Source organism: Melospiza georgiana, chromosome 1, assembly GCF_028018845.1.
Source record: "Melospiza georgiana isolate bMelGeo1 chromosome 1, bMelGeo1.pri, whole genome shotgun sequence".
In the NCBI taxonomy this organism is placed as follows: domain Eukaryota; kingdom Metazoa; phylum Chordata; class Aves; order Passeriformes; family Passerellidae; genus Melospiza; species Melospiza georgiana.
Window position 1 is genome coordinate 48152179 of NC_080430.1, and position 27272 is coordinate 48179450.

The 27272-nt window shown below is 39.2% G+C and overlaps 1 protein-coding gene across 2 annotated transcripts in view; it reads right to left on the reverse strand.

Annotated features, from left to right (window-relative positions):
- The window catches only part of ELMO1 (engulfment and cell motility 1), a 302214-nt gene that overhangs the window by 186608 nt on the left and 88334 nt on the right, over positions 1-27272 (reverse strand). For both annotated transcript variants that reach the window (XM_058027258.1, XM_058027263.1), the window contains 4 exons: positions 19434-19469; positions 11160-11259; positions 4382-4533; positions 3430-3508 (listed from right to left, as the gene is read on the reverse strand). In XM_058027258.1, coding sequence (XP_057883241.1) covers positions 3430-3508; positions 4382-4533; positions 11160-11259; positions 19434-19469 — 367 coding nt within the window. The remainder of the gene's footprint in view (positions 1-3429; positions 3509-4381; positions 4534-11159; positions 11260-19433; positions 19470-27272) is intronic.

Sequence of the window (27272 nt, forward strand, 5' to 3'; positions counted from 1 at the left end):
GGTTGAAGAGAGTATTTACACGCTTGAACAAGCACAACCTTCCCCCATAAACAATACAGAAGGAAGCATGGACTGGAAGCCAGCCAGGACTTTAAAACAAGATGTCAAATAAAATTATTATTTACTTTGATATTTCAGCTGTTTTAAAATCAAGTGCTCCAACTTCCATTCAATAAATCAGCCTACAACTCAGTACTGTTTCATTATAGCAAATGATAATTCTCCCCTGTATTTTAGTAGCAATGTTGACATTGGTCCATTCTTGTTTTAAATTAACTTGTCTTTCTAGACCTGCCTGAAAACATTGTCAAGGTGAATATGATTTCTCTTTAATGCTTAAGAAGCTGGTACCAACTGTCCCTGCTTCAAACTGTCCTACAATGCATAGGAGGGAATATTTTACACTTACCAAGCATAAGAGTCTAATCTTAACCATACCTACAAGAGTGTGCCCTATTTTTAAGTTCCATGAGCATTTCCATCAGTATAGAAATGTGTGTTTGTGTGTGTGAATGAGAGATATGCTTGCACATGCAGTGCATTCCTGCTAAACTTTGTGAGAGCTGAAGACTAATGTAGAATAAACACTAGTCACTTTTATATATTAAAAAAAATCCCCTATAAGACATAAAACCCGAGACTGTAACATTAAACATAAGAAGGATGGATGAACACACCTGCAGAAACAGTGTAAATAAAGTGAGTGTTAGGTGAGAACTTGCTCAGAAAAAGAAAATCATTCTTATTGTGAGATGGGAGGCACTCAGAGATGTTGAGCTCTTTTCCTCGTACCAGGTAAAGGCTGCTGCAATAGAACATGGCAGGGATAAAGAAGGAACAAGGGACCAAAGACAAGAGAAACTCAGCTTCAGGTTTTGAGCCTTTTCTGGCTGCTCAAGTTTCAATTGCACATAACAGCAAAGGAGCAAAGGAATGGATGATACAGATGGTTCCATCTCTTCCAGAAATGTGCAACTGAGCTGTAGGGGGAGTGCCAGGCACATGATACACTTCAATGTTGCTTGGAACAGACTGGCTGGATTTTTGTCAAACTATGTACCCACTGTCAAAAGATTAACAGGTACAGAAAATAGGATGGTATTTCTGCATTCAATGCAAAGAAAATAATAAAAAGGAAACTCTTCTAATTACTTTTTAGAAGATTATCAAATTGTTATTTCTTTCTTATAGCTATCATTTAAAAAGCTGTTATTGAGATACTGGGGTTTTTGTCACTGGACTAAAATTGATTGAAGTAACAAGCATTCAAAAAACCAATTATTGCATCAAAATTAACTTTGTCTCCAAAAAGGCTATATTAGCAGCTAATAAGCTGCCTCTTCTAATATAAGTGCTGTCCTAGCTGATGAGAACAAGAATTATCTGACCAAATTTGCCATCTCATTTCCCATAGCAACATCTCTGCAAAAAATGCAGACAAATGCCAAAGAAGTGTTTCAAACATTCATAGTATCATTTCAATGCTCAAACTCTCAGCTCTTTCCCAACAGACTTTTTTATTTTCTTTTTTTTATTAATAACCTAGGTTTCTCTAGATTATTTGGTCCTTGACAAGGGCAGAAGAAGCAAAGCAACCAGGGAGTCCTCATTAAAAAGAAAAATCTTGGACTCCTTGGGTTTTACATTACAGAAACAGAGAGACAGGGAAAAAAAAAAAAGTGAGGTGAAAGAATTCAGACAGCAGTGCCAATTTAAATCCCTCCCTTAATTGCAGAGCAGCCATCCACATCATGCCTGTAAGTCGGCAGCAGAGAGGGTGCCAAAGTTCCCAGAGTCAATGAGTTTTGGTGCAGCTTCTCACTTCTAACAATATTAAGTAGTGAGTGCTGAACATTAACTTTTGAGTGCCCATCACCAGATAATTGCATGAGATTTCATCACCTCGGTTCATTGTCTTAGAAAGACAGAGTTCAGTAGGAGCCATCTGTTAATGCTATTTGGAAGGCAATGGACACCTACCTTCTCTATTGTATGGTTTACTAATTAACCACAAGACAGCCATAAAGAGAAACCCAACACACTCTGACTGCACATTCTGGGTTATTAAAGGCGGAGGAAAAATTTCTGCAAGTGTCAGAGCTATTATCCTTCAAAGCCAAAGCAGATCATTATCTCCTGATGATCATAAACTCCATGACTAACAGTTTTGTGTCACAGCAGCAGGTACTACAGGTGAAGTCTGTCTGGCTCGCTGCCAGCCCCACTAGGTGGTTGCACTGCTGGCAAGATACAGTTTTGCTTGCTGGCAATACACTGTGTTACCGTCATTCATGGAACTCATGACCAACTGATTAATACTAAAATCTTATCTACATCTGACACTGCTCCTCCACTTCAAATATGACAAGGCATACTTCTCACAGAAACACAGCGGCAACTATTCACACATGCAAAAAGCAAAATATTTGGGTTCCTTACAAGGATCTATTATAAATTTATGCCAAAATTGAAAGAAAAGTTTTTATTCTAATTTTTGGTTATTAGGTGCCTTCTTGCCTTAGTTATAGAAGACTGTGTTGGAGGAAGAAGGAAAAAAGGGGGTGAGGGGTGGAAGAGCCTTCTTTTCCTAATTAAACCATGGGTTTACTTTTCCTGTTTGCAGTGTTAAAAATATTTTTAAGAAGAAGAAACAAAACCCAAAAAATACCAACCAAACCCCCCTGAAAAACCCTCATTAGGGCTTTGATGTTTGTTTAAACAGTCACCAGCATTTAAAAATGTAAATAAATCTAAGGAAAGCCCTTGTCAGAACTGATCAGCAACTCTCAGTGAACTTGTTCTGGACAGTAACAGTATGTCACCACAAGAATTATCATCACTGTTCCTGGTGACAGAAATGTTAAATAAATAAATGCCTAAATCTGTTTTGACACAGGCTAGTAACTTCATAAACATGGATAAAACTTCCCTATTTCATAACACTTCACATTCCATCCCCATTTAACATCAAGTAGCAATCTTGAAATATTTCCTGATATCTGGCTCTAAAATAGCACACTATAAAAGTCACGAAATGCTTACATGGCAAGATATTTTTGTTTTCAAAAGAAACACACTTCTTAATAAAAAATCTGGGGGGAAAACATTCTACCAAAAAAACAGCCTGGGTTTACAAGCTGTGCTGGCAAAGAGTTCAGTACAATAAATACTACAGTCAGCCACAGTCAATATGGTTCATATGAGGTCACAGGGAACTACAAAAGCATGGAAGAATGCTTAATCCCTCCTAATACTGGTGCAAGATGGAGGTAGTTCCATGAAAACGAATTATATCCCAGCAGGAAAAAACAGAACTAGCTTCAGTTTGAATTAAGTGCAGGAAAAGTGTGATGGGACAACTGCAGGTATGAATATATGAAACACTTTTTCTCCCAAAGATGCATAGGTATACAACCTCCATCAACTTACCTGCCTCTTGTCATCCGGTGCTTTAAGGAAGAGTGCATTTATTACTGCAATGGTGTACGTCTGGATTTCTTGGTCTGTCCTGTTTGGAACAATGTTGTAGATGTGAGAGAAAAACACAAATGCACCTGAGCTGTAGAAATTGATCTTCCAGCTGCATTTCAGCAGGTAGAAGTGGAGAAGCTGTTTGCACTTCATGTTAACCATGTAAGTTAGGTGACCAAGGTTGGTCATGACCTGGCTTTCTTTATTATTGCGAGAGAGATGATGTCCTGAAGGGGGATTCAGAATTCAAAAAAGGTGGAATGAACAACTCCTTGAACTACCATTGACCCTCCACTGATCATAGCAAGAGTCTCATAACCAGTTTCTGTCAGGTGCACAACAGCTGGAGAGAGGAAGAGGAATCTTCCCTAAAGGCTTTTGGAAATTAACCTGCTGGTATCAAAGCTTTTCAGGTGCATTGAAAATGTCCCAGGTGGTAGACAAGCATAACTATGCACAGTAGGTTACTCTATGCTACAAGAAGCAGCTTCCATCCATTTAAGCACTTCACATTACTATTTAAGAAAAAGCCCTTTCCTTTTCAAACATACATTCACCAAAACTTGAGCAATTTTTGTCTTACACACTTCCCAGAGTCTGGCAAATAAAACAACCCATCTGTATGCTAATTAAGCATTTCATTACCACAGGGTGCTCTTCTCCTCATTCCCCACTTCCAACTACATAGGTAGCTTATAGAAAAACAAACAAAACAAAATCAAAAAAGCCCTAAAACCTAATGACCAGGCAACTCCAGAGATATTGTTACCAGTTATGCAGTCACTTGTAGTGGAGTCAGGAATCATAAAGGAGGTTGCTGGTCTTTATGGTACTGTTTTTTCTCCAAATGTTGCGCTATTTTAAGGGGAAAAAATATCCACCATATCATGTGGTAGTCAGAGCCACTCACCCCTGCAGATGTGGGATCAGCTGCCCAATTGTGATCTCCTGTGCTACCTTCTGGTACAGGTCATGGCTATTGAGCACCATCGATTCCAGGATTGCCAGCGACCGTTGCAAGATAGAGATGTCCGAGGCAAATTTGTTCACATAGCTCGCTATCTGCAAACACAATCATTCAGAGAATTTGCATCTTGTCACAAAAAACAGGGAAAGGTTAGAAAGAAAACTGTCAGCGTGGTTCAGAAAGGCATTAGATAAAAGGCAGTCTTGTCCACATGCCAGTTATCAGTGAATACCTGAAAATGATCAACCAGGCACAGCATATACCATCAAAGAACACAGCGGCACAGGGTCTACAGCTGGCACAAGTCACCAAAGGTTATTGTCAATGTTCACATGACTGAAATGTATGCTTAATCATTACATTAAAAACATGAAAAATCAGCATCAAAAAATTCAACAATTCTATTTTTTGTGTAGAAAACTTTGGAAAAAACAAGGCAACTAGTTCGCATTTTCTCCAGAAAAAAAATGTACAGGCTAAAAATATCTAGGCTTAAGGCAAATGTTTCAAAAGAGAAACTTTTAATCTAGCTTTCTGGAAAAACACAATCTAGAAAAAACATGCCTTTTTCTTCTGCTTGGTGTTACCAATAATGCTGAAAACTCTTTCCAGGTTACCAATTAAAACTCTGTTGATGATCAGGACAACTGGTTCCACAACCCTGTCTAGAGTCCAGCTTTTCATTAATAACCTTCCCTTTTACTGCAAGTTGCCACAAGCGAATAGCACATTAATTAAAACCAAGTTTGATCTCTGCTATTTTGCAGTGTGGCAATGACAAGTTGCACACTCATCTGCAAAGTCAACACAGCTGTGCAGTGAGATGTGGCAACACACGTTCTCCACCATGCTGCCCAGCCCAAATACTTCCTGGGAAGAAACCTGCCTTCTGCTGATGCAGAAAGCGAGAACTGCAGGGGTTTTCCTCAAGTACTCCAACACCAGCACAGTCAAAATGAAAGGCACCCAAGAAAGTACAGACTGAAGTGTACTGTGACCACAGTTACTTGCTCTCTGCAGCAAAGCAACAAGACTGCAGTGGCCCTGTCTCAAGTCCGATATGTTCCTTCCAGAAAATTTCACACATCTCTTCAGTATTCCTGCTATAAGCCACTACTGTAATCATAACTATTGTTTCAATTTCTGGATGCTTGCTGAGACCTAAGAATTGTTTCCTTTTAGGAGGAACAAAGGCCTGCCCTATGCTTAGAAAAGCTGTCCAGCTGCCTGTAAAATTCACATTAAAATGTTGACACGTGGACAATGGTATTGTTCTGCACTTGTGACATCTTAAGTAGTACTGAAGGAGCAAAACACCCAACTTTGGCTGGAGACAGGAAAGAAAGAGGGACAGATTTTTCTTTTTCTAATCTTTATAGCACTTTTGCTTTTTGCTGTTTGCTCTGCTGCTTGGCTTGCATTACCACAGCAGGAACATCCTACACCAAATGAAACTCAATTCAGAGAATATACATTTACTTTACTTTCTGTAAATAACCAAGCCACGAATGCATAGAAAACAGGAGGAGAGAGGAACTTGATTAGCCTTTTTCTATTTTGGACTCTCAGTATCTTCTCCCAGCAAGTCCTGAGCCAAATAATATTTACAATAGTATACAAAGCACAGTGTGCTTTTTAGAGCAGCAATCTGTGTGTCCAAAGCACTGTGCTACCCCACCTCTGTTGGTGGCAATCCAGATGTGTTTTGATGCATTCCAGCCAGAGCTGCCAACTCTGCACTGCTCACACATTAAACCAAGTGCCCCTGGATGCCTCAATTTTTCAGGCATTCATGGATTGCTTGTGCAGGAGGGAAACCATGTGTGCAGACTGTGTCCCAAATTGCCAGATTTCTGTCACCTCTTTAGGAGCCCTGAATATTTATGAATTATTCTTGGTGCAGCAGCTCCTTTGGGAGGCAGTTAATGCTTCACTGGGATATAACATTTTCACACCAGGGACCTGCAGAAATGTAACAGTATAGATAACTGGAACCTTCATCTAGGAAAGGCCGCCTTAGCCTCATTTATTCTCCTGACCTTGGACCATCACATCTTTTAATCATCAACACAAACACAAGGTATAAAGTTGTCTTGTGTGTTTAAAAAGATGTATCACACTGAATATAGATGCAAAACATCTGCTGGGTAACTTGCATGTCAAGCTGTGTGTATTCATAACCACCTTCCTGAAGCATGAAGTCTGGCCAGAAATAATAGGCTTGTCTACCTTGAAAAATAAGTCGTGTAAGTTCCAGGGAGAGCAAAACTGCATTTAAACAAAATTCTAGTCCCACACTTGAAGTTCTGGGTGTGTAAAAAAAAAAAAAAAAAAAAGAGTGCCTTCTTGAGAAGAAACAGGAATCAAAAGGAGTTCAAATTTGTGCTATTTGCTGTTTTCTGTTTATTAAGCACCACACAGAGAGAGGGCTTTCAACATCCAAAAATAATCCTGCATTCATTTATCAAAAATTCCAATTATTAAAATAATGCAAGCACAGCAAAATACAACATTTTTTTCAGAAAGAAGCAACTTGATTGTTTTGCACTTCCATGTGAAAATCTGTCACATGGGTGTGTGTCATTAAGGATAATATTATTTCTTCAGCAAAATACCTGTAACCTTGAAATCTGCATATATAGCCACATACAAAAGAAGAGTCTGGGTGCTTAACTTCCTTTCAATTTCAAGGGTAAATTGGAAATCAAACCGTGAATTTACACATTCTTGCTCCTCTGAAATAGGAGCTAAATATGTAAACTGAGAGCAGATGAAAAACTTATAGCAAACTGAACTACATCATCTGAGTTCTCCTCCTGGTTCAGCATCACTTAAGGCAAAAGAGAAAATTCAAAAGTTAAACAAAAAGTTGCTATATAGTAGTAGTAGTACTACTACTTATTATTATTATTACTATTACTATTATTATTATTACTGCTACTATTTAAAAGCTGCACCAGAAAAAGAACACATAGGGGAAAAACAGTGAAAGAAACACATCTGATTTGCATTATGCATGTTCATTAGTTATTTGCCTGCACTATCCTGTTCTCAAAAATGTACAGAAAAATCTGTCCAAGTTGTGGTCTCTGTTAAGATTTAGTGCATAGTAAAATTTTAAATGGTGCATATAATTTTAAAGTAAGGAACTAGATCTGCACTTCACAGAAAAAACAACTGACAGTTGTGACATACCAAAATACTTCTCTGGCTGCCATCCTGTTTTCTGCACAATATATTTTAGAAGGTAAACAATTTGTCAACACTAAGGTTCTGCATCATACACTTACGAATCAACAATTATATAAGTAATTTTTAAAGATTTTTTTTAATATCTTAAACAATACTACAAACTTCATTACTTCTCTTGTAGGCACTAAAGATGGATGTACCAAATTTGTGTAGTGCATTTTTGTCATGGTTTAGGAATGGTATTTCCCTGTTTAGTGCCCCCACTGAACACCCCAAACAATGCATCATTCGCTCACTCCCCTGTGCTTCCTGTGGCAGGCCTGAGGTAAACATCATGGGTTGAGATAAGAACAATTTACTGGAAACAGCAATGGAGCAAGAAAAAGAACAGTAACAGCAATACTACCAATAACAGAGGGCACAAGAGAGACAAACACTTCACCCGTGAATGCTCACAACGTGGAAAGCGGGAATACCTGATCCACTGCCATGCTACCCTGACCCAGAAGGAACCCCTTCCCCTGTCCCCAGAAAATTATTTGAGGTGGTATAGAACAACCTCTGTGTCCTAGCCATGCCCACTTCTGGATACTGCAAAATTTAACCCTGTCCTGACCAGAACCAGGACAATTTTGATAAACAATCATCGCGACTTTTTCTAAGAATTTGGAATCGAAATCCTTTAGGCAGCTATGGAATCTGGAAATGAGCTATATATCATCCTAAGCAAGAAAAAGGTCTTGTGAGAACTTGATATATCATAAGGAAGCTTTTCCAAATGATGCTATTTTTCCTTAAAATAGGGAACAAAGGACTCCTTGAAAGCAACAATCTTGCTTGCTGCACTTGGAATAGCAGCCTTTAAGCCCCAAAGGATGGGAGACAGTCTGCATCCAACACCAAGCACCTATTCATTAGAATCAGCCAGGGGTTCCCTTTGAGGTCTCCTTCAACTTCTATACTTTTAATTTTAAAAACTACTCCAGAAAAAATTCAGACTAATTCGACCCCATTCAAGTTTATCTTTCATTTAACATGAAGGACAGCTTCAAAAGGCAGAAGCACTTGATTGCAAGTTTCCCCTCAGCAGAAACTTATCCACTCCCTTATCCATCCCGTCAGTCATTGAGCAAGCCCATCAAGGACCTCAAGTGGCCTGTCAAAAGCCAACGTCAGAGAAGCTAGTGAGGATGAAGTTATAGATTGCTGCCACAGAAGTGAGACATGGTCCAAAGGTGCTCTGCTAGGTTTGCCCCATGCCCACGCTGCACCTCTGAGGGCTCTGCCTTTCTGGTTTCCAACTGCATGCAGATCAGAACACTCCTGAGCCTCTTTCCTCATCCTCTGTCATTCTCTGTCCCTCTGTTTCTCTTCTAACTCTCTGTGATCTAATGAGAAGTTTGAACAGAGAGAAATGAGAGAGATGAGAAACCTTGCCCCAGGAAGAGAAGAAAACCTCTGTTTCCCAGAGATGGATTAAGAGAACTTTTGCTTTCATGCTAGAACAGCTCATCCTTAAAACAGCACCCCATAAGTTGCCATGGCCCATGAAAGCAGCTGTGGGAAAGCCGTAAAGCATGGGAGGGACTTTCACTTTGCAAACAGATTTCCCTTTCCCAGGTGGCTGATTTGCTGTGACATTGAAGCCACAGGAGAACTGTTTCTTGTGGAGAAGTCTCTGCAGCATAGCAAGAGAGACTGCTCTCCCTAAGAGAACTGAAGGAAGACTATTCTAGAGGTGGTAAACTGATTGAAAGTCGCAGATTTTGTCTCTTTACGTTGTCAGTGGGAAAGAAAAGAGGGTGTGAGGGGAGGAGAAGTGTTCTGAAGGCTTTGTTCTGATTCTTATTATTCTTTCTTTTAGTTCTGTTAATAAAGGGTTTTTTATGCCCTTTAAAGCTTTGAGCCTGCTTTGCTCTCCTCCTAATTCTTATGTCACAGCAGAAAATTAGTAAATAATTCTAGTAGGTGCACTGACATTTGGTCAGCATTAGGCCCACCGCATTCCCCTGTCATTCTCCTTGGTCCCTTTCTTGCTCCATAGTTTCACTTTTCGTTTTTCCTGCCAGTTTTGGTTTATATAGGTACTTTGTGGAAATGCTTTTGTTTGTTTTGTTTTTGTTGTCTTTTTTTTTTTTTAATTGGGTCATTATCCAGGGAAACCTATAGAAGTGCTTGGCAGAAGAGATGAGCCATTAACAAGGGGAACACAACAATTTCTTCTATTGTTACAATACAGTCCGCAGGACAAAATTTGGACAAAGACATTTGTTTTGAGCCAATAACAAAGTAAATGCTCTAAACTAACTTTAGAAAGTTTCTTCATATGCTCCATAGTAGGCTCCCCTAGAAAGCAAGGCATTCTGGACTTTGTGTCTCCTGCAGTCAGTTAAAAGCAGTTGTAGAATTTTTTGCCATTAGAAGGTAACAACAATTGTCATCACAACCTACCTGGACTGTGAAATTGGAAAAGAAATTTAAAAACCAGAACAAAACTCAGATCAGTTACACTATTTTTTTCTTATGACCAAAACTGAAGTTTAGCATCTAAAGTATCTAATGCTGTTTTTCCTAGTTAATCCTTCTTTCACTTTTGGCAACAAAAGCAAATTTCTGCTTTCCTTTGATGGTAGCAATTTTCTAACAAAATTTAAAGCCCTTGCTCTGACACACTCTACTAAAATGAAGGTTTCTTTGCCACAGGTTATATTCATTTAATTACTGCTTCTGACATTATTTTAGTGCAGAAACTGATATCTTTTGAACCTGTTCAAAAACACTTTGGGTTATGATAAATTCAATCAGGTTTGAAAATTCTTTGTAAAGAAGAATTATGTGGTTTTGGGCTTTTTCTTCCCCAGTAAATGAAAAGTGTTGAATCAGTAACAAAAACTTTTACTGAAGTCTTGTAAAGGTCTGTACCTAAAGAATACTACCATGTTTCTGCTGCTTTTGTGCATCTCTGACATGTAAGAAAGATATATTGCAAATCGTGAACAGATCTTTTTCAAAACCACATACCTCAACTGCAAGATTCAGAGGGGCAAAGTTCAGCTTGATTAACTCAGATATCATCCTAATTTCAAATTGTAAACTAACTCATTTCTCTTCTTCCAATGCCTCAGAGGGAACATTTCAGTGCTGGGCTTTTTTCCTAGAAATATGGCATTACTCATTTTAGTTTACATTGTATCAAAACACTAATTTTTTGCTTTAACTGTATTTTATCTGCGCAGGGAGGTCACAATGTAATTGCATAAGCAATTTATCATATAACAAGCCTAATACTGTGTTGATTCCAATTCACTCCAACTGATTTCCACAGAAGTTGAACCAGATTCTGCAGTACAAACATTTATAGTTTGAAACAGCACTTTGATCCCATTTTCATGTACCTTTTTTTGACCAACGACCTAAATAATGTACCTGGGAAAAAAACAAAGAAGGAAAAAAAGAAAAAAATCCAAATCACAACTCACCTCAAATATTCAAACTGATATAGAACAGACAGCATTGATTCCAAATTTACCTTTTTAATGAATGCCACAGAGAATGTATCCCACGATACAATCCCATGATCCATCAGCTCAACAAATGCAGTCAGTGTAAAGGACAACATATCTCCAAAGCTGCAAGAGACAGGAGTCATGACACATTTACCAGTGATGCAGCAGGGCAACGACCGAGGGAATAAAGCAGCAGGAAGCTTTCAGAAAGGCAGGAAAATGAAGCCAATTATGGACTAAGAGGTAGCAGAAGAGCAAGAGAGGCCGTGCTATAGGTAGTCTCCTACACAATTTAGCATGGATAACAAGAATACTCTACTGGAGGAAAGCAGTTTTAAGAGAAGAAGTAATCTCTAGGAGAACACTGCATGCAATGCTCAAAAAAAAAAAAAAAAAAATCAGTCCAAATTAAACTTCTCTCATAAATTCAGAGATTTAGATCTAACAGAGGAAAGACATGAACTTTTTCCTTAGCACTTATGAAATCCTCCTAATTGAAGGCCATGTAGAGGTGTCGCATTTTGGCGCCTCTGCATCAAGCAAATTGGTGGGAAGTTACAGCATTGTTTATTCCTTCTCTTACGATGAAGCAAATATATTTTAAAAATGCACCAGAAGAGATTATATATCTTGAACAGTTTTCTAACAGTTAATGCCTTGATTTCTTTCTCTAAACCTGGAGATGCATCCCTTTTACTCTATCTATGAGCAACCAAATTGCAAAGTGTGCAGTTCGAATTATTTAGGTTTTGCAGGCCACTACCCTGCATTTTACACCTGTACATTTTAAATTCAACACATCTTTGAATGAACTCAAGTAAATTCAAAACGAGTTTAAGCTCATCAGAGATAATATGACTAGATGCATGGGAACTTTTCATGTTAAACCACAATTTTTAAAGATTAGTTTCATTTCTATACATAGTCAGGGCACCAAACAGTCAGCAGCCACAAGGATTTCAGTGAAGCCCATCCATGAAGGAACTACTCAGTACAAACAGCAGTGCAGAGATCCTGAAAGGGAATTACCTTCCAGGGCATGTCAAACTGCCTGCAAGGTACTCTGCCAGTAAACTATTAAAAAGCAATATTATACAATCAAACAGCATGAAAAGTCCCAGTGATTTTAAGACAGAAGCTTACACCTAATAAAAAGAATTAAAAAAAAACCTCTGGCAGATTGAAACTGCAAAACTTGGCATGTTGAAAACCTGAGTCCAATAGTAGAGCCATAGTTAATCAATTAATTAATTGGTGTTCTTTGATCTGTGGTTTATCTGACTGTCCTGCATGAACCCAACACAAAAAAGTGAACATCCACTCAGATGGAAGACATTTACAGCAGTACAGAGGAATAAGGCAGACAAATCAGCTTCAGTGCAGCAATTCCTGTAGCTGGATTTGGTTTAATCAGCCACTTAGGGATATCTGATGGCAAGATGCAGCCTTTAATGGCCTCTTCATTTAAGAAAGGACATTTTGCCAAAACTCTTGAGATTCCCTCCACCAAAAATACCCCTGCCATTCCTGATATTTTGTGAGTAAAACCCAAAAAATACCAAAACACCTTTCCCTTCAGTAATTTCAGGTATGCGCAGTTGCTCTGATTACTTACAACAAATGGAAGACCTACACCAAAGAGCAAACAAGAAAAATTATGTCTCTAAAAATCCACTGTAACTTGGCAGGGAATACTTTCTTCAGCAAAAAAAATGGTCTGAGAGGATGCTCTGTTGCCTTTTTTTCTTGTCGTAGCTGGTTTGTTTGTTTGGGGTTTCTTTAATATTGCAAACCATTTAAGAAGCACATTAGATTTAAAATGTCACCATTAGCATTCCAAATAACCAAGGATTTCATATTAGGATGACAATAAGACTCTGAAGGAAATTTAATCAGCTTTGGTCCTGTCACATTCCCCAATTAAATCCTTTTGCATAATATAGTGATTTATGAACTCACAAATAAAACAGCAACCCCAGGAAAAGCTTTCTTCTAAAAGCTTGTAGCAAATCCTAATGCATTTTCATGACACAATACTTCTACTAATACAGGGAATACTAATATAATAAATATTAATATTATTATTATTAATTAAAATGAAATAAGTTTCAAATATTTAATTAAAAAGGTAGGCCATATAGGTTGAAAAGTAGATAAAAATCTCTCCCAGTGTTAAACTAAGCACATATCCGGCAAAGATAAATTTTCTCATCAATTGTTTTAAAATTTTGTCAGTTAACCTGTATTTAGTATATGAATGCTCTTCAATAAACAAATGGTGCATGAAAACTAATCCCCACCAAGAAAAGGTAAAGTTTAGAGGGCTTACATAAACTGCATTAAACTTGGGCATGGATATTCATCTTCAGAACAGCAGCGGCTGGAGTGTAAAGGGATCAAACTAACTTGGATTCACCAGTCTCATTAAGTCTTTTCATCAAAACTATTGATCAGTCCTACCAGATTAATACTGATTAATCCATGCTCTTCCACAGCTCTGGGGAATAAACTGGGCTAATGGAGCTGACAATTCTGGTTTGAATGTACAAACCTAGTTTTAGCAGAACTGACAGTGATACAACCATTTGGGATCCAGAAGGTGAAAGCACTTTTCAACTTAAGATGTTCAGACACCTCATCAGATGTCACTCCGGTGACTCCGCTTCAAATAATTAATGACAGAAGAAGTGCAACACTGGGACTAATGAAGCAGCAAGGAAAACTTCAGCTCTATTATTATGCAGCACCACACATAGACACTGTGTCCTTCTAAAATGTATGGCTGTACGCATGCACCTGCCCACGCACGGATACACCAAGTGCCATTGCAAAAGTCAAAAGCCAGGCTAAAGGGATAAGCATTAGGAGCAGCACAGCTAAAGATGAAAGCAATCTGCAGGGTAACTAGGGCAAGATAAGGATTAAAGCATCTGCAGGGGGAGGGGAAGGGTGTTGATTCATTGTTAAGTGGTTAAACACAAGCAGATAGGTAGAAACAGACTTTCAAGTAATTCGCTTCCAAACACACACACACAGACACACTCACACTATTAAGAGCAGCAGACAGAGGCTAGAAATTTCAAGGTAATCAAAGCTGGTTTATAAAATTAGCAATCTTTAAAAAAAAATGGTAGGAGCTGTTTAACTCAAGGCCTCTGTAAGGGTTTTGATCATACAAAAAGTCCAAAAAATAATGGGGCCTCTTTCTTCATAAAATAATTTTAGAATAATCCATAGCACAAGGCACAACAGTTCTGTAAATATCAAACCCTTACTGCTCTGGCTAAATTACTTAATAGTTTGAGGACAATTCCTAATGAAGATGCTTTTTAATGCAGCAAGAGGGGGGAAATGATCAGAAAGATGCACTGTGTAATTGCAATTTCATATCTCATTAACGCTGACATCCTAATAACCTTTGCTCTCAGGCAAGCTACTTCTACAAGCCCTCCCAAATGCTGCTCTGGCTCTGGCTCTTGGATGCCTTACATTGGGACAACGGATGAAATTTCACTGTTCTTTACTGACTCTCCTCTTCTAACCCCCATTGTGAGAGCTGGGCATGCAGCATCTCCTCACCCACAGCAGGTCCTGGCAAAAGCCTGCTAGGCAGCAGAAAGCTGAGGTTTGCAATGCCATCAGCTGTCCCAGCATGAGCCATTCCAGGGGATGGCCATGCTCTAACAGAGCCTGTGGGTCCACAACCTCTCTGACAAACCTGCCTGAAGATGAGGGCAACAGCTGCTTTCTGCACCTCTAGGCTTTAGAGAAATGCCAGGTCAAACCTGTTAATTTAAATTCCTAAGAATTCTCTGTATTCTTACCTTAGGAAACTGTGAAGGAAAAAAACCAAACCCAAACCATTCCACACATTCTGATACTAGTTTTTCTTTCCTAAAAATAAAAATGATAGGAATGCGCCTGTGATCCTGATTACCACACCTGTCTCTCACATGCCTTCCTAGTATCATTTCTACAGGCTAAACCATCTTTTTATCCTGTGTGCTTATTTTGAAAGATGCCTAGAGCAACTTGGATTATCAAAATAAATTAATGGCAATTTTGCACCTAAATCCTCCTGATGTTTTTAAAAAAGAAATTTTAAAAATCTCAGTCCATGTTTTACACACATAACAAAATGGACATTTTATCACTGTTACGGAGGGAAAAATACTTGGCTGCTCAAATGATTATGTAAATCAAAATAATTAGCCAGGCTCAACTGTCATCAGGTAACAAACAAAGGAATACAAGCTTTTACCAAGCTCATGTTTTATATGAAAAATACCTTTGTGTAGTGGAATCTGGAAATTAATTGCTGCTTCTCTGTTGCAACCAGCAACAGAGACACCAGCCCACCAGGACTAGAAGCCAAAGAATGCACACCTTTACACAAACCACTTTCGTGGGCAAAACAGAACAAAGCTGAGCTCTAATTTTGCAAGGGAAAGCAGCAAAGAAACAATTTAATTGGACAGGAGGTAACAGGAGAGTAGCAGCCTACTACTAAATGCAGGAGTGGTTAACTAAGTCCCTTATCTGGGCTCACAGCCCAGTACTGGGCAGCTGAAAGGCCTGACATCACTGAGGTCAACATCAAAGAGTAAGAACAGCTTTTTAAATTGGAGCTGTCAAGGATAAATGGCCATGAATAAATTTAAACAGGGGAACAGAATATATCTAATCATCAGAGGACAAGAGCTCTGGAGAAGCCATGGGGGCCAGAATCTAACTAAGTCTAAAATGAAGACTGATGATGTAGCAGGATGCTTTGCCAGCACAGTGTGAACTTTGTATTGCTATGGCTCCTCTTCACTGCTTCCACATTGCCCTGTTTCTTCAAGCAACCTTTCCAAGGGTAAAACTAAGCCACTGCAAAATCAAAGCAGGAGAATTCACACCTACTTGGTACTTAGTACAGATGAAAATGATGGAACAATCTGTGTAGTAGCTGCCCCTATTTTTCTAGATGATTACAGAAAATACACTTAACTGCTACAGAGCAATTGACACAGATTTTTGCCTTTTTCATTGTGATGGCTAAGCACTACCGAAATATTTCTTTGTGGTACAGTTTCATTGCATCATTAAAAGGGGTCAGCCTTACTGATTTCAAATCCCTTGCATTCCAAGAAAAAGAAATAGCTTTGTAACCCTAGTATCAGGGTTTCACTATGTCTGAAAATTAATTTTCATTAAAGAAAAACAAGGTGTGAATTTTAAACATAACTGTAAATATTCTTGAATAAATCCAAGTATAGATACTCTTACTATGGAGTATGACTAAATCCACTTAAAGGTACATTAAGCATGGGAAACTGGCCCAGAGGAACTATTACACACTGAAGATGTGATTAGAATTACCTTTTTTTCCTTCTTCCCCATTTTTTAAATTCCTGGTTTTGTTCATTTCATGGCAATTTCCTTGAACAGACTACCCTTCCTAAAAGTTCAGGCATCACTATGCTGGAAAAACACCACTACAATCAGTTTGGTTTGACTACAATTTAGCACTGCAATGCAGAAGTCAATTAATAGATATGTTTCATGGTATTTTTAAAATTTTATTATGTCATTCTGTACATCTGAAGTAACTTTTTTTTTTTTTTATTAGCATTTGGTTCCTTTAAGTATCTTTAGTCAAGAAGACAGGAAGTGGATGCTGAGAAGTGTTTTTGTTTAGTTCATGATATCAAGCTCTGTGGGGTATTTTATTGTTCTCATTTCAGTAGATTTTTTTCCCACAAATACACGGGGGAAAAATAGTCAGGATGCTGGATAACTGCACTCATGGAACACTACTGTAAACACTTTACCTTCAAAACATATGAGCAAGTCATATTCCAGAACTATTGGTTTCACATCCTCAACAATGGCTCGGTATCTTTTTCAGTACAAGTCCCAGATTCAATAATCTGTGTTACTTAATTGTATTACCTGACATACTAATGCTGGAAATAAAGTATTAATCTTGAGAAAATCAAAATATTAATATCTGAGTACCTCCATGCAAACTGAATTTCCCATTGGCAGGATTTAACTCCCAAAGTTAGAATAAACTTTAGTCACACACATTCTGTACTACTGTATTAACTGATGTGATACATCTACATTGACCAATAAGGATCCTCTTAATAAGAATCTTAGTAAGGATCAAGTGGGTAAAACCTTGTTCTCATGAGTAAACAAAGCTAAACTGTGTAAAAAAAATTACTCAGGTCATCAGTCAGATCAGGCCCTAAAACAAGGACGTAATGTAACTGTAAGTCAGTGTTTCAGTACTGTCCTGAGGACAAACTTATTCCATAGAAGTCTACAGTATAATAGAGTTTGGAAACAGAGGTGCTGAAAGACTATAACTATCCTTCCACAAAGAACTATTTTCACAGCAGTGAGGAAATGCCATCTAAAAGGACAGGAGATACCTTGTCTCAGCAGAGGTGATCACAGAATCACAGAATTTTTAGGGTTGGAAGGTATTTCTGAAAATCATCTGGTCCAACCTGCCAAGGCAGGGTCCCCTGGAGCAGGTTACTCAGGAACTCATCCAGGTGGGGTTGGAATGTCTCCTGAGAGGGAGACTCCATGAGAGGGAGACTCCATGAACTCCCTGGGCAGCCTGTTCAGTGTTCTGCTGCCCTCAATGTAAAGTTATTCATCATGTTGAGGTGAAGTTATTCATCATGTTGAGGTGTTTTCGCTCACAGCCACTGCTTCTTGTCCTGTTGCTGGGAACCATGGAAAAGAGTCTGACACCATCCTCTTGGCACCTGCCTTTGAGATATTTATCTGCATTAATGAGATCCCCTCTCAGTCTTCTCCACACTAAACAGGCCCAGCTCCTGCAGTCTCTCCCCTTAAGAGAGATGTTCCAGAGCCCTAATTATCTTCTCAGCCCTCCAGTGGACCTGTCCCAGGAGCTCCATGCCTTTCTGGTACTGAGGAGGGCAGAGCTGGACACAGCACTGCAGATGTGGCTGCACTAGAGCTGAGCAGAGGGGGAGGACCTGCTCCCTCGACCTGCTGGCCTCAGTCTCCTCAGGATATCATTGGCCCTCCTGGCCCCAAGGGCACAGCCAGCTGCTCATGGCAAACTTGTCATCCTCCAGGACTCCCAGATCCTTCTCTCCAGAGCTGCTCTCTGCTTGGTCAGTCCCCAACATCTACTGGTGCTTGGGGTTATCCTTCCCCAGGTGCAGGACCATACACTTCACTTACTTGAACCTCACTAGATTTCTCTCTACCCAATAGTCCAACCTTTCACAATCCTGCTAAAAGGCAGCAGAGCCTTCAGGTCATGCTGCCAAGATGATGCTGCCAAGAATTCCATAAGCTTCATGGCACTTTAACAATTTTCCTCATAATCTAAACTTTTATTATGAAACAAGTTACTTTGTATTAGGTTAAGAAACTGAACTTAGCAGAAGGATTTAAATTTCCTGCCAAATTTATTCTTACTATATAATTTATTTATTAGGCAATGATTTAAAAATAAATGTTTCAGAACTTGGTTTACAGCAGATTTGTGAAAGTATGATTTAGCACAGGTTTGGATGGGGAGCTGCATTTCTTGCATAAAAAATCACATCAAGCTCTCAGAATGACAGACATATGCTTAATTGATTATTCTCTTGCTTCCTTGGGTTTTAGCTATACTTGACATGTCAAATTTGCAAACCAGTCAAGATATTACAACATCTCTTGGGATTCAAATTTATCAAAGCCTGTGCTTAACTCTGAGCAAACAGAAGCCCTCTGTTCAAAATCATCAGGGAAACAGGCAGGGAAATTCTGATATGAGTCCATTTACCATTTTACAGCTTTCTTTTATACAGCTATCTGCAACAACTAGCATTACCTGGGATCAGCAAATAAAGACAATGTCATTGTCCCATTGTCTGGGACAATGACATTACTTTTCATCTCACTAACATTGACCATTAAAATTGCCAACTATCAATCACATAAGCCAAGGAAATTCAAGAGGGGAATTGGGAAAGTTGGGGAAATTATTTTTTTTGCTGAGATTAGAAAAGAAAACAAAAGCTTTACTTCAGAAACAGTTAAAGCCCCTGCTGAAGTCACAGAAATAAAGCACTCATTCCATAGGCAAAGCAATGAAAATGCTTCATCAGAAAATTTTAACAGGCATCAAAGAGCAGAAAACAGAGAAGACTGAAGACTTGCTGATGCATATGCACAGTTGTATTTACATACAAAGATTAGCACAAGGGCCTGAACTCAGTCATGCAAAAGAAGAGGTAGTATGCAAGGTGATGATCTAATCAAGTTCTTACCAGGGCTTCATTATCTTCTGCAATTTCTGATATCGTCTGCAAAATTAAAACTTGCAGGTGAGGAAAAACACTTTAAAGCATCTGTACTCTATTTAATGCACACAACCCCCCATACCTGAGCCATAAAATTCACAGACATGCATACAACAACAGGCAATAAATTGCTAACAATTTGCTGTGAACAGAAGCAGTTCAGTAACTGGTAATGAACACTCCAAATAAATTTCAAATATTTGTTCAGAATACTTATGTTAACTTCTGTTAGGAAAAAAAAAAAACATATCTAGACATTCTCATTTAGTAAAACATTTGTGTAAAAAGCCTTTGATACAAAAGAATAAAGGTTTACACATTAAGCATCTTCTGTACTGTTTTAATAACATGTAACCCATCGCCCGGAGAACTCTTTTATTTAATTATAGTCTCCACCACTAATACTGATGTCAGAGTCAGCATTGCTGAAAGGTGTGTAGCTAGGATAGTAAATGGTAAAAATGCCACAAAATATAGATACCCTCTTTTTAAAACAGCACTTAAACATATAAAAAATAACAGAGCTAGAAAGAAATACAACAAAAAAAAAAACAACAACAATCCATTCCTTACTTAACCATTTCTTGTGCCTCCTAAATCTAATTCACAGTTTTATTTCAGAGGCTTAACTGCAGTTCCATACTGAGCAGACTAGTGTTAAAAAGGACAAAAAAGAGGTTCCTCTTTCCTTTCTGCACCTTCTCCCCAGGTGCACTTTTCCCTCAGCAAGCTGCACAGCAGTGTCATTCAGCTCAGAAGAGCTCTAGGACTACAGGCTCTCCAATCACTCATTCAATTCTCTAATTCTCTCCCAGAATGCAGCTACAGTTTTGTGGCTTTTTTTCCCTTTTGGTAAAGCAGTTATTCCTCCCCGCTTTTCAATAGGAACCAGTCTTGAGGAGGGCAGCTTTTGGGCTGGCTTGTGTGAATGTCAGTGGAGAAACCACAGGAACAGTGGTTTGAAGTCCTCTGCCAGCTGTGAGCTGCAATACTCATGCCTGAAGATAGTACTGCCACAGTTTACCCTGTATCCAAACACAGACTGGGCTACAGCCTAACTCAAATCAGAGAAGAGACAAGATTTTCTCCTTGGATTTCATGCCCTTGGTTCTTTTATGATACGACATCTACCTGTGTAGCCAGTAATAATGAGTAAACAAAAAAACCATCCTGATGATCACACAGCATTAACAAGCGGGGGAAAATACCCTCAACATGCTTTTATGAGCAGTAAAATTCAAAACAGTTTCCATAGTAGGAGATCCAAACTTCAGCAGAACGTCATTCCTGTGCTTCTGCAAACTAAGTGCTTCCATGCTGTGGCAGATTCTGCTAAACCACCAAGAACAACTGCCACAACAAATGGGTTTTTTCATCTCCCAAATCTGCATGGACCCATGCAACTTTCTGCAGCATGTCAGCCAAACTTCATACCACTCTTCCCAGGCCAGTTTTTAAAATAGCTGCTTTCTTCCAGGTGCTGACTTCAGCTAAGCAGCAAAAAACCTTGACATTAGGGCTGTGTTTTTCTGGTAGAGAAGTGTGGTGTTTGCAAAGTGGTAGCTCTTCAAAGGACAGATTCTGTTTTGCCAGAGATTTCTCACAACAGGCTCTAATCATGGCATTTTCTCCATGACTGAGACAGGGATTACAGAAACAAAACATTTAGACTCTCTTAGCATTTGCAGAACTCTTATCCATCCTGAGTTAATCAGCAATCAGTTAACCTGAGGTCAAAAAGTATGCAAAGTAAAAGAAAATATAAATTTAGGAAAATGTGCAGAAATAATTGAATTATATAAGACATTTCTGGTAAAGCAATACAAAGAGAAAATTTTGACTGCAGAGGAAAGATAGCCATTGTATTAAACCAAACAATTTCCACTGATTTTTCTTGCTTTGATGTGACTAGAGCAGCAATCCATCTAGGACATCAAATGTTGCAGCAACACATGATTATAGATTGACTTTTACCACTGAAGATGTGGATGGAGGCTGTTCTCTAAAGCAACACATGCTGTTTTCATCTATCATCAAACCAAAACATAACAGAGAAGGAACTGGCATGAGCAGGAGTTCCTCTCATATTTACCCACAGACCATGCAAAAGTCACCAAGGAGAAGCCAAGTTGATTCTCCCAGCAAGTCAGCCTGGAAAGACACTAAGTACAGTCTGCCACCTCCATCAGCTTTCCTCTTTCTATATATACATAACTTTTTTTTCTCCAGAGGGCTGACTCTGTGGTAGCAACCAAACAGCTCTGCAGAGCCCTTCTTGGTGAGTTACCAAGGCAGGGTCAAAACTGCTGAAAGCCTTACGGATCTAAACACTGTAATTAGCTCAATACTTATATTTATCTTTTTTTATTTTGTTTTTTCTTTTTTGTTTCCTAAAGAAAGCATCCCTCAATTGCACTTGCACAGATGGAAACAAAACCACAGCCAAAAAGCAAATGTTATAAGGGCAAATTAAATAGCAATTGTGAAAGGATGGGATTCTATAGTGGTGAAAGACAAACCCAGCGATTTTTACGCAGGCAGGAAATTCAAAATAGATGTCAAACTAATGCAAAATAACATGAAAGACAAGTTACCAGGTTAGACATTTCTCTACTGTAATATATTTCCTGTCTGGCCTCAAAGGAACTTTGTGATGCACTTCCAAAGGAATCCCAAGGAGCAGCAGTGAGTTCTCTCAGGACTTTCTCAAGCACACAGACTTACTGCCTTCTCAAATACTGCAGGTTACATCTTGAACAGCTTCCAGCAGAGACCAGCTTAGCAGGGACCTGACTAGATCAACACCTATCTGTTCATGTGCCAAAACTGCTGTACAAAGACTAAAGATACCCCAAATCTAAACCCCAGCTGGAGCAACACACAGTGCACAGGAAGGGCTTGTTTGAACTGGGGGAAAAAACTAAAATGTCCCATTATGGAAGCCAGTGTGGAGTCACTGTAGTTAATGATACCAAGACCTAAAGCAGTCACACCATTTCAGCACAGCAATAGCTTCAGAGCCTGCACTGTTTGAACATGAGCAGAATTGTGTAAGAGTAACACAGAGGATAAAAGTTTTTAATGCAGTATGGCCCCAGAGAGGGCCACTGCTACCAAGGGTGGAAGATGTTCACAAAAACTTCCTCCTCTACAGAAACACTGAAGGGATGATGGATGAATGACCTGCCAACCACATTAAAGCACCATTTGGCTATTGCTCTTCAGGCAAACATAAGGATAATGCACATTCTAGATAATAAGCAGTGTAAAGAAAAATCCAAGAGTACAAATTTATGGCTTCTTTTTGTAACAGGTGTGGCTACCACAAGCATATGACATCTGGGAACACTTTGACCTGGAATACTCTACAAAATTAGTATTACTATTAAGTTACACAGCTCTCTTCAGACTCATCACAGCCACAACGTCCCACACAGTCCAACAGACAAAAGCATCCTGGAAAGTTGCAGAAATTGAGATTTTAAGCTTTTCCTCTTATTTTTCTTGGTGTTTCAAATGCTACAGTTTTGTCTGGAGTCAACAAAAAATAAAAAAATCGTTTTGTCCACCTTCATACTCTGGAGAATATTTGGAAATATAAATCTACTGCTGGAGTTACTCTTCTTAATATTTTACAAAAGAGGTTACCAAACAAGACCCAGTAAAACTGTCTCCTCTCCTCATCCCTCTTCCTGTCAACAGGGTGTTGATATTACCATTTAAAAGAGGTTGTTTAAATTCTAATATTCCCAAATACAGGCAAAGGAAAAAAAAAAAAATCAAGCCTGGAGAAATAGCACTTAGGATGAAGGAACCAGCAACTCTCCCTCTCTTCCCTCCAAAATGTGATCTTTGACAGTTCCACCTTCAGATGACCTTGAGACTGGCTCAGTTGGTTAAAGCACAATGTTAGTAACAAACACAGAGGCTGTGGGTTCAGTCCCTGTAGGGCCATTCACTCCAGAGTTGGACTCAATGATCCTTCTGGGTCCCTTCCAAGTGAGACGATTCTGTGATTTTATCTAAAGCCCACAGTGTGTGCTTTGCATATGTAAAAGATGTAAGAAAAATTGTACTTTGTGTATGCTGAGAGGGAGGGTGAAATCCAAGCCTGAAGACTGATGGGGAAACAAACCTAAAATAGAAAAAGCAGGAGAAAAGTAAACCAACAAAAAAAGCCACTCCAGAAAAAAATCCTACTCCACCTTCTTTCTTTATGGAATCTGCACTGAAAGATAGAGCTGCAGCCCTTTCTCATTCTCCTGCCAATACCATCTCCACAGTGGTCTGGTAGGATTATCTGATTTTATACACTCTTTTGGATTTCTGCCTCATAGACAATAGTCACCCTCTCCCGACATTACAGAAGCACTAAGAAATTAAGATTACGTAAAACCCCTGTTGGATAAGAATTGATTTTGGCAGCAACGTCAGATTAAGTAATCTATGCTTCCAGGTGAAGCTTCACAGGAATAGTTGAGCCTGTTTAAAACCCTGTGCTGTCAAAAATACAAATTAATTTCCTCCCTCCATTGGCTGACTGAGTTTTCGACATTTAGCAAATTGAATTGCATCACTGAGGAGTCAAATAAGCATTGGAGCTGAACAAGAGAGGGAGCAGGTACTCCACAGCCAAGAAGGGTGGAAAAGGACTACTTTATATAGCGGCAAAATCCTACTAGCTTATTATTGTTCGTATTTTCTGAAAATTCATTTTCCATTTATCTAGCAAGTTGGGCTTTCACAACTGTTTTCTGGGGCAATGCTGTGAGCTCAATCAGGGAACTAAACTGGGTTAAGGAATATTATATTAAAAGTAGCTTCTACTGTCACTTTTCATAACCTACACCAGTTTTCCAGTCCAGCTTGCTAGAAACAGTAGTGGTGTAACTCTCCAGATGAAGCAGGACAGGAACAAGTTACTGTGAGCAAGGGCAGCTTAAACGTTTTGACAGCACTGCTGAAATTCTCATCAGACTGGGATGGAAAAAAACACCAGCAGGTATTTGAGCAACTGTCCCAAAAAGTGTGCTAAAGTCGGAACAACTCCAAACCAATCTGTCTTCAGTTTTCCACTGGGCTGGTATACAGTATTATCTCTGTAAGACAAGCCAAGAGCTAGAATTTCACTGAACAATGCAATTTGTCCTTAAAGCATGCACAATTGATCTCTCAGAGACTTCCAGCTGTACAGCAGCCAACCCTGCGACTGCATGCGCTCAACAGAAGGGTCCTCTTAGTCAAGACACAAAACCCATAAAATATACATTTATTTAGAAGCTTACGTGAACTTATCTAGCTGCATTTATTGTTTCCAATAGGAAGATGGCAGAATTTAACAACTAAAATTAAATCAAGGTGCTTTTTTCTTCTATCTGCCTATTAAGCAATTACAACTCTCTTATAATTAAAACTATCTGCTAACCAGGCTATCTGCTACCTTGTCTTAGCAGCATCAACTAGCATGTTCCTGTGCCATGGCTGTATGACAATAAAGCTGCTCAGCAATGAAGCAGAGGTCTGGAGAACAATCTTCTCAACAGCAGCATAAACAATTCTGTTCTGGTTACTGTCAAGACAGCTAGGCTTAGCATAGTGTGATGTTTTGTTGGTTTTTTTTTGGCAGAAACTGTGTGTTATTTCAGCCAAATGGCAAGTCATAGAGATCAGGATGATGCCAATTTAAAAAATGCTGAAAATTCTGCATAGACCTTCATCCTTTCCCTCCCATGAGATCAATCTTATTATTACTACTAGCAATAACAAAAATAAATATAGATTCCTTTTATAAAATCTTTGGTCTTTCAATATTTACAGCGTGTGAATTACGCTTTCTTTTTCTTGCTTTATAAGGCATTATGAGGATTTTTTTTCCTTCTAAGGAAGGCTGAGAGTTTGTTCCAGTCACACAACTATTCTGATACATCAAGTAAAAAACCCCAGGACTTCAACAGTCTTCTGCTACATCAGAAGGGCTGTCTGTACAGACATGATTTTCTGAAATACAAGTTCTAGGCTCGACTACAGAATACAGCCTATGTTATCACAGCTGGGGTAGTAAGAAGACATGACTCCTTCTTCCACCTTGGTTCCTGAACGTATTTTTTATCAGTCATTAGGATACCTGGGACTCAGCAGCATTGCTCATTTTCTGCCCCATTTCAGGGCATTGCATTCTGAGGGGGAGTGGAAGCAGCACACCCATGCACTTCCCCTTTAGACTGTCTGCACACCCAAGCAGATGGACTGCACAGTCAGCTCCTCTTAACTAGGCATGGACTGGCTTCTGAACAGAAAGTTTAGCATGAGAAGTGCTGTGGAAATCACTTTCTGAAAAGTCTCAGAAAAGAAAAATAGCTGCCTGCACACATCCACCCCGCTCTTTGGTGATACAAACGCACAGTCTGAGACATGATTGGACATAATGGATAATTATAGAATAGAATCAGCATTTCTTGTTTTTCATTACTTGTCTTGAAGTCTTTTCTATAATTTATAGGTCACCCAAACCATAAAAACAAACATAAAACTACTGGTTTTTCCCTTTTTCAGTTAATAAGACTCATAGCAGTGCTGTGGAAGCAAGAATGAGCCTGAAGGAAAAAACAAGATAAGCCATCTCAATCAACAAGATCAAGATACATGTGGACAGTTTCTGAGACATTGCATCTCTGCTGATATAAATATATTCATATTGACAAGATGCACTCTCAGATTCACTAGGGCCCATGCACACTACCACCAACCCCTACAGCTTTGTGCTTGCACACACCATGCCCACACTCTCTATTCTCTAAACACACTCTAATTTTCTTCAATATTCAGGAATATAACATATGGAAAACTAACTAGGAAACTCTGCGATTTCTTGTTGGCTTTTTAAACTACCACTTTTTTTCATCACCTGCGAAATGAAGCAGAAGTAACTAGAAATCCAGGGATTTACTTTCTCTTAATCTGATCACAGTACTTTAATACTCATCAGCTTCACTGAAATAATGACTAAGTAGCACAATGAACAAAGCCAACTATAAATAAAATATAGGCCTCTTCCTCGGTGAAAATTATATAAAAAGATAGAGTCTTGTTTTCCAGAGGCTACCTGGTAAAACTTAATTACACACTCAAGTTATAACTGAAGAGCTGCCTCTAACATGAAATCCGTGTGCAAAGAAAACCTCAGAGCAACTTTGCACGGAGCACGATGGCACTTCTAATGAGCACTGCCTGGCCCCTCGGGGAAAATAGAGAATAAAGCTTGAATTAACAAAATTCATCGATTTCTGCCCGGCTGCAGCACACCGTGAACCGAGGCACCACTCAGCCTGGCCTTACAGATGTAGGGCTGTTCCCGGCTGCATCAGCCCAGGGCAGCTGGCACAGCTCACAGAGGGGATCCCTGCAGAACACCAGCAGCCACCATCCCATAGGATATGTCCCATTCCTGCTCTCCCAGAGTCTCAGTGCCAGTCCCCAGGGTGAAATACGAGAGCAGAGACAGCCACCATCCTCACAGTTTCACTGCACATCTGCTCTCAGGCCGTGGCTTAGAGACACACCTAGGGTCTCTTGCCACAAAAAAGGGTCTTTTCCACATCCACTCAGGACCAGTTCCTCTCTTGTTTCTTCAAGTCCCTAACTGAGCTGAAAACTAATTTTAGAGAGTTAGTTTTCTAACAGAATCATGTACTTTGCAAGAAGTTAACAGGCTGGATTGGCTTTGTGAGGCACACAGACACTGGAACCAAATCTTGGAACCAGCCCCTGGGAAAAAGCAGGACTGGGCTGAAGAAAAGGGGTTAACAC